This window comes from Alligator sinensis, unplaced genomic scaffold, assembly GCF_000455745.1.
Source record: "Alligator sinensis unplaced genomic scaffold, ASM45574v1 scaffold199_1, whole genome shotgun sequence".
Lineage (NCBI taxonomy): Eukaryota > Metazoa > Chordata > Crocodylia > Alligatoridae > Alligator > Alligator sinensis.
The window spans coordinates 1281473-1297737 of NW_005842008.1; the positions used below are offsets into that span (position 1 = coordinate 1281473).

At 41.2% G+C, this 16265-nt stretch overlaps 1 protein-coding gene across 1 annotated transcript; it reads right to left on the minus strand.

The window, feature by feature from the left end:
- Positions 1 to 9893: 9893 nt before the first annotated feature.
- Positions 9894 to 15544, minus strand: GFI1 (growth factor independent 1 transcriptional repressor). Its single transcript, XM_006021858.3, has 4 exons — positions 14940 to 15544; positions 14707 to 14844; positions 12811 to 12976; positions 9894 to 11197 (listed from the first exon to the last, which is right to left on the minus strand). Exons 1-4 carry the CDS (start codon positions 15372 to 15374, stop codon positions 11019 to 11021), a joined length of 918 nt encoding a protein of 305 aa, XP_006021920.1. The 5' UTR covers positions 15375 to 15544; the 3' UTR covers positions 9894 to 11018.
- Between the last annotated feature and the right edge of the window lie 721 nt (positions 15545 to 16265).

Consider the following 16265-nt stretch of genomic DNA (forward strand, 5'->3'; position numbering starts at 1 on the left):
ATATGGAATGAAACACGACTCTTCCATGGGCCATATCCTTTTTGCACCTGAAGAAGAATGCACTGCATTTGAAAACTTGTCTAAGTCTATCCCAACCATGAAGTTGTTCCAATAAAAGATATCACCCACAAAAAAACATGCCTCTCATGTGTTTTAAATTTCCATTCCTTTGTAAACAACTAATTTTCATATACTGGATATCAAGTACATCTCTAAAAGGAGACATTTAGGCCTAATTCTCAGACACTTCTGCAGTTTTGGCTGTGTAAAGATGCTTGAAAGAAAGGAAATTAAATTTAGTTTCACTCTAAGGTCCTTTTACACTGATAGACTGAAACCAATGTCATTCATCTTCATTATTACAAATTGTTGTTATGGTAGGATTGGGTACAACCTCATCAAAGCTAGTAGGCTAATAGCCACCCTTCATTCAGGCTAGCTGTAAGAAACTCCTTTTGGAATAAGAGAACTAAAACAATAGGAACCACCTCACAAAGAACAGGCCACATGCCAGGCTGGTTAGGAACTGAGATATGTGGCAGGGGATAGTCACTGGGGGCTAAATGAAAACACAGGAAACTCTGTATTGCTTGGGTGGGGGGTGGTGCATGCATTCATGCAGAAACTGCCAGAAAAGGCAACAGAAAACCAAGGCAGTCAAAGAAGCACTTGTAGCTTAACCAGGAGAAGATCTTTTTGGATGGAATGCTGGCTAGAAAAAGCATGAACTGTTTGATTCCTAGTGCTCAGGAAGAAAAATGGACTTTGTGTACATTTCATGTAAAAAAACTGTGATTGCATGAAAGAAATACCTGATTAACATTATACATTTTCTTCCCCATGAAAAAAAACTGCTAGACCACAAATACTGACTAGCAAGTCAAGTCAGAAGAAGATACAATATTCTCACTAAGTGCCCGATACACTTTTCACTTATTTGTACTCCTGCCAAATGCTTCTGTTTTCAGTGGAGATGCTACTAACTCGCGCTCATTTAAGTGAGAGCAGAGTCAGGCCCTGTGAGTGTGTGAAGAAGGTTGAGCATGAAGTTTGTTCAATAAATGATGATTAAGTTCATCTTTGAGAATCAAATGCATGGCACCAGCAGGTGCAATCACAGTAATCTATGCACATTGCTAGATAGGATTAAGTATTTTACAAGATAATGTTAACACAATTCACTTCATCTAAGTCAGTCTAATATCAGTACATCAATGTGGCTCCATACAAATGCGGCAGTCCACCCACAGGCTATCATTTGCCAGATCACGGTAAGCTCTTTAGGTCATTAACTGTATTTCACTATGGGTTTCTGCAGCACCTACACATTGGGGCCTGATCCTAACTATCCACTACTCAAAAACAGATCATACAAATCATTATGACTCTTATGTCCTTCAGTGAGTAAGAACACCTATAGCAGGAATCTGTCAGGCACAGCAATTAGATAATACTCCACAGAAAAATGACTCAAATGTGACATTTCAACAACTGAACGCTCATAGATGCAAAATGGACATTCAGCATGGCAAATGGAAAAAGCCACGACTAAATCAAACCACAGCAGTCTCAAAAGAGAGAAGTAATAGGCATAGAACGTGCTCCATCTAAATGGGACATAATCAGAATCCACTATTAATAACAATCTAAGGCAACTAGAAAATGTTTGGAAAATAGCAAAAGACAGAACTTACTTCACTGATGTAAAAATCTGAACAAACAAAGACAAACTCTATCGTAACATAGAAACAACTGCTCTGTTCCATCCACTCCCTGGGACTCAGATGCAATTTAGATTGGGGAACCTGGGAAGGAAATGCACATTGGAACATAACACCACTTGACTAGAATCAAAGGGTAGGTGACAAACTGACAACTATGCAAGTACATGATTTCTACTAGCCACAAAAATCAATCCAGAGATTGCCAAACACATAGGTAACTGGATGTAAATAATACCCTATCTGCTTAACTGCATTTGACTCTTAAAAAAATAGGCAAAATAAACTGATGCTTGCCACAGAACAGTTCTTTAGGCTGAGAAAATTCACCTGATGTAAAATCATAGGGGAAGAAGACCCATTTCTGTATGCAGCGAGAAGTAAAAATTAAGTCAAGACAAACAGCATATCACTTAACTGCATGATTGATGACAAATTGGTTCAGACATGATTTTAAGCTACTGCAAATAAAGATAATACTGTAACCAATTGGCAAAGAGCATACCATTGATCTTATAACTCTCAAAGACACTGACCTTGTTCTAGGGCCTCAATTGCATCAAAAGCTATTGCTTCCCTGTCCTTAAGACCCTGCAGTTTAGTGGTAGAGTGCAATGCTTTTACTTGTATTGAATATTAATTTCACCAGTATGAATAAAGAGATCTGAATTTAGTTATTGAGTTGCTAGACTGCTAGTCCACACAAAATGCTGCATACCTAAATCACAGGATTGTTAGTAATGTGGCAGCTCAAACATCAATCCTTGAAACAAGCTATGTAAAGCAGTGTGGGGGCTTTCTTAATATTTATTTTAAGGTTTATATAATTGTTTCACACAGCTCTGCTTTGTCATGTCTTCTGAAATACAAAGCTATTAATTTTATTTCAGATAAAGAGAGAAAAGGCAGAGGCAATGCCAACATTACAGGAAGTGGAGATTTCAACAAGAAAATTGTTAAATAGCTCAGAAGATACTAAAGACCAAATCTTCAGCTGATGTAAATTAAAAAGTGTCCTGGCTGTTGTTAGTCACTTACCCCAGCTGAGGATGTGCCCAAAAATGCCTGATTCTTTAACTGAATGTTAGTCATTATTTATTGCTTACTGCCACACTTAATCTTCCTACAGAGCAAGTGTTTATGTACTGTCAAGTATGACTGAGAATTTCTACATAATTTGCTTGGGGGTTGGGATTTTTTGGTCTACTATGATAAAATGCCAATGTAGTTCAACTTATTCTCTCACATCATCCATTTTTGCCTCTCCCTTTGCTTCTCAGTTCTGCTGGTAATTATGCATGGAAAAAAAAGTAAAAATGAGAAAGAAAATGTAAAAAGTAATCTGTTGTTTATCACCTAAGAGGAGGATTCCCAAATTCAAAATGTGGCTGTTTGGCATTAATGCAACTAAACCAGTGCAGCTGATGGGATAGAAAAAAACCCTAAAAGTTTGTCTGCATTGTAGCTCATGATGACATACCTAAACCAGCTTTAGATTGATAACCAGGGACTGTGTAGCTGCAGCACCATGGAGCTCAGCAGGAGCTAATTACCTAAGTATTTCCTCAGCTACTTAAGCAGTCTAGTCTAGGTTATGGGCTACTGTGGTTATACTGCAAGCATTAAGCCAGCTAGTGCCTTCAAGTTTACTTGCATATATGAGCTGTAGTAGAGACATACCCTATTTATATTTAATTTCCATTATATACCAGTAAATTGTTGGAAGGTGAACGGAAAGACATAAAAGGTAGAAAAAATAATTAATTAAGTTAATTAGATATCACCTTTCTTTCTAGTTTTGGGTTTTTTTATTCCCTTTCATTCATACAACAATAGTAGTTCAAGCAAGAGTAAGAAATACAAGAGAAATCACATTAGAAAGGGTTTTTTTCTTTTTCCTTTCTGAAAGTTTTATTATATGTTGTAGTTTAACCTTTGTTATGCAGCATACAGTAATATTACTCAAACAAGGTGTGGCTGGCATTTTTATGGTCCATCAAGGATTTTTTTCCTCCAAACTTTTATGCTATCACAGTTTACATTCCATATTGAATCAGCTGGCTATGCACAAAGCATAAAGACTCATCGGATGTACTGAGATTTATGGGTCATATTTTTAAAAGGTATTTATTAACCTAAAGATGCAACTAGGTGCCCAGTAGGATTTTCAAGAGCAGCTGCATCTTTTGGTACTGAAATATCTTTTAAAAATCTGGCATTATCCCTTAGTGGATACACGGATACCTGCTGGATACATGGACTTGTCCCTTAAACTTGGGTTTTCATTGCTCATGTTGAACAAACTCTCATTATATTGGAAATCATTACTGTCATGATGGCAAACAAAAAGACTACTACATTTAGCATTTTGAGATTCAGAAGCCACCATACTTGAGAATCAAGATATGTAAGACAGGATGTGGTTTGCACTAACAACTGATCATGGTCCAAGGCTGGTACTGAAAATATGTCAGAATCTTACTTGTGTGTAGTCTTCCCCTAAATAAAGTCCCACTTCAGGGAAACAATTAATACATACATAAATGCCATTGACTACATGCATACTTAAGTGCTTTCCTGAATCAGGACCTAAATCAAGGCCCACTCAGTGATCTATATGCTTAGTCATATTTTTTCTCTTGGCAAGTAAAAACAGAATTGTAGACAAACTTGTGAAAAATCCCACATCTCTGCCTGATGTAGCCCTGTTAAAATCAGGAGGGCTGTGCCAGAGATGAAACAATTCAAAGGGCATCATATTAAATTCAAGGCTTTTATGTTTTTTTTGGTTTTTCTAATTTTTAGGAAGGAAATATTTAATAAAATAGTATTCATTAGTGGAATGCTGTGTGAAAAGGTACTAAAGTTACTCTTGTTTCTGTAGCTGTGGTGCAACTTTAATTATATCATTGCCCAAGTCCTGCTATCTTTTACCCATAATTTATTTTAGCAAAGCACCATTGGCTTAAATGCAAGGTTTGCTTGAGTAAGGACTAGAATTTAGAAGAGTTGGCTTTACACTGATAAGACGTAGTATAAAATCTGAGCATTAACATCTGCTTTGGGAAACTGACCATACTAAAACACGGATGATGTTTGCATATTTTAGTTTTAATCTTCTACCTAGGACATCAGGGTGGAACCTTGTAAAAATTGTTTTGTTTCCTGCTGCTAACTTATTGCATTCTGACTCGTTTACTGTATTTTTATTCAATTAACTGATTTTTTTCTGAATACTCAATACAGTTTTTGGTAGCTAGTTAACAAGTCAAATAGCATGTCAGAACAAGTAATGTTTTTATAATATTAAGAGACAGGATTTTTTTTTTTACTCACTTGTTCCATCCCTGTCTTTTTAATCAATCAGATAAATTCACCTTGTTTTTCAATGGCCTGAATCCTGATAGCTCTGCACACTTGATAGGTAATTTAATCATCACTGGTGTGGATGAACTCAAGCTCAAATTAGCTCCTGAAAGGCTTATTCCTCCCTTAGATAGCTCTGCTTTTCCACTTTTATGCAGGCACTGAGCTTCACCAACTGGTTAGCTGGAGGTGTTATTAAAAATTTATTGAGAGAAACAAAGGTGTGCTCTGCTGTCTCCTATTACCTTTTCTACTGTTACCTTAGCAGACAAAAGGTATGGAATCTGCTTCATGAATAATGAGTCATGTAATATGCATAATGCATTTTTAATGGTATTGAGTAATAACATTAAGAAAAGATACTTGCAGTCTTCAAACTGTACGCTGTAACCGTTTCAGTAATTTGTTCTGATTCTCCACCAGTTAGATTGCTAAAACATTTTCCCCTAAAATTCTGATCTTTTCTGTACCTGAGGCTGGACTTAGCTGAAGTCAATGGCATCCACAGTAAAGGATCTAGTTCCATAGGCATAATAATATAGGGCACTTGCCTATATTCTGAATCCTAAAGGCCTTTCTCAGTTTTTACTTGTGCCTGTCATAAACAGAACTCTCCCTAGTTTTAGCAGAGTTCATGTTTGAGCAAAGATTGATAAGACTTCTAGACTTGTGCCATTGGTTAGGTTACAGGACATGTTAAAGGGAGAATTAAAAAAAATGTGTTTACATTCTCTCCTTTCTTAAAAGCTCTTGTCCTTATCTTGGGTTAGTCTACCAGAACTGACCTCTTACATTTCAGCTAGCTGTGTTAGTGTGTGTTATGTATTAACATTAGTCCCCAGCTAGTCAGGTGCAGGTAGGCTCTCTGCATTCCAGTTCAACTGTGCAACTTGGTACCTAAAAGATAGCTATCAGGAGAGTGACACTTGCCATCAACCAAAGCAAGGTTCATGCTGCCTAAGGCACTCTGAAGTGCTTTAACCTGGAGTCGGAATTACTTCTCTCTGATAATAGCAAAGTTGCTCGTAAGTGAAAAGAATCCTTCTGAGCAAAGGAGAGGGAGGCTGAATGGGCCCTTTGGTGGATTCGCATTTCCACATTGCAGCCTTCATTCAGCTTCTGCTAACTGTTTTTCCCGTAAAACAGACTCAGTGTTTCCCTGATTATTGCTTCCTGTCTACCTCTCATTCCCATTGCTTCCCTTCTTTATTTGTGCCTTCCCAGTGCTCCCTATTATACCTGGCACATGCTTCCCATCCTGTATATCATGCCATTTATCTCTCTTCCTTTTAACACTTAAAGCCTTTTTTCCTCACAGTTCTTCTAACAATTACTTACTCTTTTGAGCTCATCTTTAAATTGATCATGACATTTGACATGACCTAAGTAAAATCTGGTTAATTTGTGGGTTGGTAATGATTGATTAATAATCCACAAGTGATGGATCATCAGTAGTTAGCTAGGTTCAACTTTCCATGAAATGTATTTTGCATGTTATATGGAGACACAGTACTGTGATTCTTGACATCTATATTGAAGAAAAAATATATTACAAAAATTCTAAATGCAAATTGTGTATAGCCTAGCTTGCTGTGTGACAACTCTCTAAGATTATAAAGATGCATGCTTAATGCAAAGTCTCACACCACAGAAATGGAGTGCTTGCCACAATTATGAAGTAAAATATTCAGTTAAAAGACTTTTGCTTTGCACTCATGCACTCATTGTCAATAAGTCTGTAGAATGGAGTGATCTATTGTCTATGTCTTGCTGATCCATCGTGGTGGATGGGTCGGTTTCGACCTGGAAGGGTGTGGGCAGCGGGGTCCCGCAGGACTCGGTCCTTGGACCGATACTCTTCAATGTCTTCATCAGCGACTGGGACGAGGGAGTGAAGTGTACTCTGTCCAAGTTTGCGGATGACACAAAGCTATGGGGAGAAGTGGACACGCTGGAGGGCAGGGAACAGCTGCAAGCAGACCTGGACAGGTTGGACAAGTGGGCAGAAAACACCAGAATGCAGTTCAACAAGGAGAAATGCAAAGTGCTGCACCTAGGGAGGAAAAATGTCCAGCATACCTACTGCCTAGGAAATGACCTGCTTGGTGGAATGGAAGCAGAAAGGGATCTTGGAGTCCTAGTGGACTCCAAGATGAACATGAGTCGGCAGTGTGACGAAGCCATCAGAAAAGCTAATGGCACTTTATCATGCATCAGCAGATGCGTGACGAACAGATCCAAGGAGGTGATACTTCTCCTCTATCGGGCGCTGGTCAGACCGCACTTGGAGTACTGCGTGCAATTCTGGGTGCCACACTTCAAGAGGGATGCGGATAACCTGGAGAGGGTCCAGAGAAGGGCCACTCGTATGGTTAAGGGCTTGCAGACCAGGCCCTACGAGGAGAGACTAGAGAACCTGGCCCTTTTCAGCCTCCGCAAGAGAAGGTTGAGAGGCAACCTTGTGGCTGCCTATAAGTTCATCATGGGGGCACAGAAGGGAATTGGTGAGGATTTATTCACCAAGGCGCCCCCGGGGGTTACAAGAAATAATGGCCACAAGCCAGCAGAGAGCAGATTTAGACTGGACATTAGGAAGAACTTCTTCACAGTTCGAGTGGCCAAGGTCTGGAACGGGCTCCCAAGGCAGGTGGTGCTCTCCCCTACCCTGGGGGTCTTCAAGAGGAGGTTAGATAAGCATATAGCTGGGGTCATCTAGACCCAGCCCTCTTTCCTGCCTATGCAGGGGGTTGGACTCGATGATCTATTGAGGTCCCTTCCGACCCTAACATCTATGAATCTATGAAAAGCTGATGAGTATTTAATGCTTTGCAAGCATTGGCTGGCTTGAGGAATGGAAGGGGAGGGGAGACATCCTGTAAGCAGACTCATTATCAGAAGCAAATTCCATTGTGATTTTGTATAACTGTACATTTGGAAATTACGAATTAAACTTCAACAAATGATGAATTAGACAGGGTGTTTTTGTTAGAAATCAACAGGACTCTGAGGAGTATCCATTGCACTGACTAGTAAGACCATAACAATAACTTTTACTTTATTGTAATTGGTACTGCACCCACCTGTTTCCTTACTGTCCGTGTGCTTCCCACTCTCCCCCTTGCCTAGTATGTATCCTCTGTTTCACTGTTCAGTAAGGGAGATGTCTTGCAATATCATGCACACAAGTCATCCCACTAATAGAGTTCAAAGCTATTGCTAAGCTCAGCATTGTTGCACCTGACCTTTAGGTGTCCTGCCACCAAGTGAAAGCCACAGCCCATTGTTAGGCCCCAAGGTTTGGGCACCTCATAACAGGATCCACAAAAACCAGCATGCTGAGCTGCCTCAGCTACTCTAGAGGAAGTGCCAAGAAGAATGGAATGATTCCTTAAGGAAGTTAAAAGTGTCTAACTCTGGTCTGCAGAGAAATACCATCTTCCAATTAGGAGTCCCAGATTTTAACCCTCTCCTGGAATCAGGTGTCTAAGCCAGCCCTTTCTCACAAAATAAAGGTAGCAAGCAAAGGTAATAGCGTTCCCCTTTTACCAAATAGCTTTTGTGTCTAGGGCACTCATCTATGATGTGGAAGACCCAGATTGAAGCTCCGCCCTGCCCCCCACCTGAGAAGACCTGAACCCACATCCTCCAAGTCTGATGAGGGTGCTTTAACACCAGCTGCAGGATATTTGCGGGGAAGGGCAGGGTGCTTTGTCATTCTTTCCTGTTAAAGCTGTTCTGTGTTGCACTAAATTTAATATTAATTGCTATTTTATGATTCAGGAGATACTGGGACCACCACTACCTTCTCTTCCCAGTAGTTTTTACAGGGTTTGTTTGGGATTATTTGCTGCTGGGATTGTTTACGGATTTTACATTAGACAATCATTGTCTATGAAAACAGAAATATCTCTGCCAGCAAGAGCAGAACTTAAGATTCCTGCACCCAGAAAAGTGCCCTCCTCATGCTGCAAAATTGTACTTTTTCTTTCTTATGTGGTCTGAATTGCTTCTATGTATGTGCAGCAGTTTGTCTGGGCACCTAGGGATCCTTTCAGACCAGAGTAGAAATGCCTAATGAATCTAGTGGTGGGTGGGGGTTATGGCTGCTGCGTGGGGTCAATTTAGATTGCTGTTTGTGACTTATGCACCTAAATTCCACCTTACTCTTGTTTAGGTCCCTACAACATCACTTTAAATCTGTCAGTGTGGTGCTTTTGTAAATCTAACAAACATCCAAGTTTGACTAGGCCAGTCCTGATTGGAGAAAAAAGGAATATGGGTATCCTGATGGTATTTAAAAAATTGAGATTTTGTCATAATTCAAAATTCCTACCCTGGCAGTGACAGAGAGATGACTGTTTCCCTTCTGTATGTGCTACCTTCCAAACCAAGATTGCAGCCACTATAGTGCAGCACTGTGCATACACTAGGAAGTTCTGGCAAGAGGCAAAACCTGCTGGCATGGGCACAGCACTACAATAACTGTCTATACTACATCTGCCTCCAGTGGGCTCCAGCAGCATTGCACACACAGGTGCACTGAATTGTTCCATTTCAGGATACCAAAATTTTAGGAGATTTACACTCTTGCAAATTCTAGCCTAGCTTTTTATTCTCTGGGTAAAGTGCCAAACCCACCTGTGGCAATATATATAAATATATGCTGCATTATAATAAGGTGAGTTTCCTAATTTGGTTAAAGTTATGAACTTCAATAAAAATCATGCAAGAACATTTTCAATACTTTATTAATTTAAAACATTATTCCAATAAATATATATCAATAAACATAAGACACTCCAAAAAACCTAAATAAAGACATTTACGATCCTTCCAACAAAGTAAAAACAATAACGTGTTTTTTTTTCACTGAGGTATGCATAGGATCATTTAAGGCAAAATCAATTATTTATACTTTTCTGATTCCTATCCACCTCAGGTATAATACCATTAAAAAATACAAAAGCCCAAATATACAAACAAATCTATCAGTAACTAGTTAGCTACTTCCCAGTTATTTATAATCAAACCCAGAGTGGTGAAGATGATGGTCATTCTGGACAGAAAGCTTGTGTCTGGCCCTTTGGTCTTGCCCTTCTCAATCAGGGACAAACAGGTATTCTTAGGAGCTCCAGTTAATAAGGCTTTGGCTTTTTCTGTTAAGTCCTTCACTAGTGGACGTAGAGAGAAGTTAACTCCCAATCCACACACACATACATAAGCAAAGTCATACAGTCAGCTCTTCCGTGGATAACAGATAGACAGTTTAGAAAAGCAGAAGGGGCCTGACTCTTTTCACCTTAGTTTTCCAGCAGTGTAACTCCTGATTTATGCCATTATTATGTGAGAGCAGAATCTAGCCCAAGCTGAGACTTTGGCTCTGAAAGTAGCAAGATGTCAGATTGCACTGTCCAACCCCACTCCTCCTCTACTGGCTGTCCAGTTACGAAATGACCAAAAAAGCTATTGAACAGTTAAGTTGACCTGAACAAGCAGTCCTTATAATATTTACCAGATTTTTCAGTGTATTTATCATGTAAACTCTTACCCATATTTCCCTGCAAGTTATTTAAAAAAAAAACAGTTGAGGGATTTCATCTTTGCCATGGGCAAAGAACCTTCCAGCTCACAGCTGTTTTGTAGCTTATCTACATTTGGAGTTTCAGGCTTCTGGTGGAAATGTTTGTTTTCCAGTGTTTAAAAAAAAAAAAAAAGCAAGGGAGAGAAGAGAGAGAAAGAGAAAGAAACCCCAGCCAAGTCCTTCCAGTTGAACTTCAAAGCTGCTGTCCTGTCCTCTCCTTTTGTCTCTGAGCTCCTACCCAGAAAGGTAATGCCAGGATCTGTGCGAAGGGCAGGGCTCAGGGCCACCAGGAAAGCTGAGGAAGCCTGTTCACATAGTGTTGTAGGTGTTTGCGAGACTGTAGGCAGGTCTCATTTCAGACCATGTTGTGTCTCCCGATGTCTCCTTAAATCCACCTTCCTCTGGAAGCCTTTGCCACACAGATCACAGCCAAAGGGCTTGAAGCCGGTATGCTTACGACTGTGGGTGATGAGGTTGGAGCTTTGACTGAATGCTTTGCCACACACCTGGCACTTGTGGGGTTTCTCACCTATAGGGCGAAGCAGGTAAAGACAGAGCGGTCCCTATGTTAGAGAGCCAGCACACTGCACAAGGAGATCAAAGAGAAACTTGCCACAGAAAATGCACTTCACACTTTAAAGTTTATGATCTGCAATACTGCCCTTTCTAAAAGACCACAGAGAATAGTCCTGCTTACCAAGAAAGTACAATGAATGAAATACTGGCTCTACTGAAAACATTGAAAAAAACTCCTGTTGACTTCAAGAGGGACAGGATTTCAGCCTCTTTTAATTTTGCATGTTACCAAATAACTTCTATGATGAAACCCAAACCTCAGAACAGCTATGCACATCCACAACTCCCATTAATTTCAGCTGAAGCTGTGAATGCCTAGCACCTTTCAAAATCAGCCTCTGTGAGGAGAAAGGAATACAAATACGGGCAGGGATGTTGTTCAGCATCCATAGCGCACATGTAGTGTAGTTTATATTTAAGGAAATCTGAATTCAGTAAAGGACCTGGTTTTAGGGCACTAAATTAAAACTCCAGGGTCAGATTCTAAACTTAGTTATACCCATGGATCCTGGACTATCTGCATTGGCTGACCTGGAATTTGGCAAGGTTTTTTTTTTTGGTTGTTTTTATTTGACCAACTGTGTTGTTGGGAGAGATGGAATCTGGCCAAAGATTTGCACAATAGAGTCCAATTTGAAAAAACTAATAGGAAAAAGACATTTTCCCTTTATGATTTAAATGATTCATCTTAAATTAGCAACCAACAGTAGAATAGATTTATAAATAAGCTATTTTTACAACAGCTAGTAACCTCTAAGAAAATCAAATACTTTTCTAGACAGACAGCACCAATATATAGAAATATGTCCTGAGTAATGTTATTTTCCATCACTTATGGCAGTGCTCCTTGCAGTGAGAAAAGGGCATTTCATTTTTAAAGGCCTCTGAGAAGACCTGCTGTCCCTTTAGACTAAATTATTTTTAAATATGCCTTCCTACGGTAATTCACCTGCAGCTTATTAGTTTCCATATTCATTATCACTGACAATGAAACCTGAGAATGCTGCACCTCTCCTTCCATTATATGCCCAACTGCAGCCATTTGATTGGAAAATCCGGGTGGAAGCCCAATAGACAGGCAATCTCTGAGCAAATATTTAGACTGAGTTGGGCCCACAGCCCTTGAGTTTAGTGTTTGATCTGGAGGAGGAGGCTATTGTTTCTGCTATTGTAAAGTGGCAGCCTGTGGATAGAGATACTGCAGATTCACCTGTTATTTACAGGGGCCTCAGCTCTAAATCAAGGCCAATATAAATACAATGGTCTACAAGTCATCCTATAGAAAAGCCCTTCTGGATAAACACAGGGTGGATCCTATGAAAGGAACACTGATTGGATTTATTCCGATTTCAGTTATTTAACAGATGCTGTTCAAGAAACCAGGGTCTAATCTCCCTTCTTTTCACTACCACCCTACTTGGGTTCTTACAGTGCAAGACACTCGTGTGAAGCAAAGGCCATGCAGAATAAGATTAATGCATTAGAAATGGATTGATGGGAGAAGGGAACTCTCCTGAAATCTATTCTAGTAAATGGGGGATAAGCCCCGGCTGCTGGGAGACTGACCTGTGTGAATGAAGGTGTGTTTCTTCATGTCAGATTTCTGGTGAAACCGCTTCCCACAGTACTGACAGGGATAGGGGCGCGTGTCTGAATGGATGAGCAGATGGGTAGACAAGGTGGAAGATCTCTTAAAGCTCTTGCCACAGATCTTACAATCAAAGCTGCGTTCCTGCAGATAGAACACACCCCACATGCACATTTTGTCATTCCATAAACTGCACTTGCAGCACAGTCAGCCAGCCAGGGCATTAACACATACTTCCCTCCCCTAAGAACCACATTCTCCTTCCCTACATATACCCTACATGCCAGCAGAGACACTAACATGACAAAGACTACCCATGAGATGTCTAATTCAAAGTCCAGGAAATTCACCTTCTTCCCAGCTCTATGCACTATTCACAAGTAGCAACTTCATCAAACAGCCACAGGGGCTTGTGTGGGCACAGCCACTTTGGTGAATGGGAGTGTGCAGAGTGTGTGTGCATGCTCCAGCAGGAGGATCCAAGGTAGGAGCAGGGGGATTTCACTGAGCCACAAACAGCTGCTGGACAGCTCTAAGGAGCACTTAGTCAATGAAAGCAGCCAGAAATAAGCACAGCATGGTGCCCCATCTGATACCTTGTGGGAGAATGAGGCATTTATAGGAATTTTTGTTGTGGTTTGATTTTTGCTTGATCAAGCTGCTATTGTTATTACTTTTCATCATAATTCAGTCCAAAGGTGCTAAGCGCTTTAAGATAGGAGTCTGCTTGATTTATCAATGTTACTATAAAGCCAAATAAAACATATCAGAAACACTGCTGCTTCACCCCCACCCCTCCAGCCTCAGACACTCTATCACACTCTCCTGTCTTCTACTCCAATTCTAGACACCCGTCACAAAAACTTCTCTTCCTTTCAAGCTGTCTCGCATCATCTCCTCTTTCTCTTTTTCCCAGTAAATGGATTCCTCCTCCAAGGCCCTGCTGTGCTTTTCAGACATGTTTCCTTATTTTAAATCTGTACTTGACTTTCTTTGCTCTGTCCTAAATTCTCTCCCCTTGAGTTTTCAGTATGCTGCATTGCTCTTTCCTCCACTGTTTAATTGCTGATAAAATATTTCCCTTCATTACCTGCCCTGCCATTTTACTCATTCCCTTGTAAATAAGAGCTAGCAAACATGTTTCACTGCAGATCTATCCTCCTGAAGCTAAGGTAAGGAGGGAAGATTTGCCATGCCAATTGGGTGGGTGAAAAGGAAATATGGCACAATATCATCAGGTGGAAAAAGTTACAAATCTTCCTACCAAACTTAACTACCACATTTTCTTTGTGTGTGACTCAGATCATGTTGCGACGGGTGAAGTCTGCTCTCTGCACACAATTAGGTGTTCAGATGCTGTCTCATGCTACAAACTAGGGAAAGTTTGCACGATTTGTGGCAGTGCTGACTAGAAGCTACTCCCAGCATGTTTCTTTAACTGCTTCAGGAGTCTACCATCCTGCCATAACGTCCTGACTTTGTGTGTGAGAGTGTAACTCCTGACAGGAACAGTTGTTTTATTAATTTGTGCTGTTTATGAAGCAGCATAGGGTGTCCCTATATCATTACAGACAAACACAGACCCTGGAGAATGTGTATTCTATATTCTGTTACTTTAATTCTTCTGTAGCTATAGCATGTGACTCCCATGTGCTCTTCCTCTCCCACACCGCCTTGGTGCCTTTTGTGATGTTCTCCTCACTCCAAGCACCTTCCTCCCCAGCCCAAGTGCCTGCAGCTCCCACACTCTTTGCTTCAACTGGCCATCTGATGCCACACAATTGCCTTAGCTGCTTCCCTGGCACTGCACCCTTTGCCCACTGCCTGCCCTGATTCTGGACTCCTCACCCTCCCCTTATCTCTGTGGTGCTTACCTGCGAGTGCACAGCCTTGTGCTGCTCCAGGCTGACTGCATGGCCAAAGGTCTTGCCACACATGTCACAGGCAAAGGGTCTTGTTCCACTGTGTGAACGACGCACATGCACCTCCAGGCCATGAGGTGTAGAAAAGACCTGAGGGGAGAGTGCATGCAGGGGTCAGGCAAGCCAGAATGCAAGAAAAGAACCAGGGATCAATCAGGACCAGAACTGTGGGGACAGATTCCTACCTTGCTGCACTTGACGCACTTGTAGGAGCCGGTGGTGATGAGTAAGGGGCGACATAGAAGCTCTGCCTCCACCTTGATTCCACCTGGGCCCTTCTCCTGCTGCAGCCCAGGCTGGGCCTCTGCATAGAGGCCTGGTGCTGCTGCTGCGGATCGCTCAAAAAGTCCTGACCCAGGGGAACCGAAGTCACCGTAGAGTCCCAGGGCTGAGCCACGCTCTGCATTGTAGAGGGCAGTCTCTGAGCTCCGCTCACAGAAGAGGCCCAGGGCTGAGGTACGCTCCAGGGTTGGGCAGGGCCTGTAGCTCTGCACCAAATGCCTCAGCTCAGAGCCACCCAGGCTGCCCCATGCATATGGCTTGAAGGGTACAGAGAATGGCGGTGCCTCATCCAGAGAGGGGCAGACAGAACGCTCAGAGGCTGTGGAAACACAAAGCATGGTCAATTAGTGGGGTTTGCAGCACAGCCACCACCTGCTGTGCACAAGGCAATTCAAGGGCATGACATGAGTTCTAAATCCAGATACCTATTGGTGCTGCACACTGACATTTATGCTACCTCCGAGAAGGAGGGGCAGTTAGACTGCATAGTGTGCTATGCACTCTATGCATCCACCACAATGCCATAGACCCACCAATGTAGTCAGGTCTTTTTTTATGATGGTCATTAATGTCATTCCCATTGACTTTGATTGGAGTTTTGGTGGTCAGCCCATCTGAAAAATGTGTCCAATATATCTGATACTGGGCAGCAAAATTAACTGTGTACAGAGCACTCTGCGTATACTCATCCATACACCATTTTGGACATACCAGTAGCAGCTCCAGAGTTAAAGCTATGATGAGATTTATGCTTTTAGCAGACCTGAATTCCATCTATTTCATAACTTAAAAAACTTGAATTTATTCTCCCAAACTTGGCATCATCTATCTTGGTGGTTCTCAACTTTTTCAGACTCAAGGCAACCTCTTGCTGGACTCAAGACACTCCTTAGAAGATGCCAGTTTTAGCTTTCACTTGCTTTTTGATTACAGAAAAATAGAGAAATTCTTCTGGTGCAAAGAACTTAGAAAGACCACACTACGCTAGGTCAGAATGTTTTTAACACTATGAATTTCTATTTGAAATCTCTGTGGTTATCTTTTGAATCATGTGTGTACACCTACCAATGCTAACATGGTGCAGTTCCCCACAGCACTCCTGAAAAGATCTCAAGGCACGCCAGGGTGAAATGACACCCTGGTTGAGAATCACTGATCTATCTTTAGAGGAGAATTGAAATGCCTAAGTAGTTTTCCTCACTTTTGCAGAGGAAACATTTAAACATATT

Excerpts from the sequence above, each read along its gene's own strand:
- GFI1 (XM_006021858.3), bottom strand. The coding sequence starts at position 15,374 with ATGCTTTGTGTTTCCACAGCCTCTGAGCGTTCTGTCTGCCCCTCTCTG. Across the intron at positions 12,977-14,706 it reads ACAAGGCTGTGCACTCGCAG|GAACGCAGCTTTGATTGTAA; the intron begins GTAAGCACCACA and ends TTCTATCTGCAG. Across the intron at positions 11,198-12,810 it reads ACACACCTTCATTCACACAG|GTGAGAAACCCCACAAGTGC; the intron begins GTCAGTCTCCCA and ends TTCGCCCTATAG.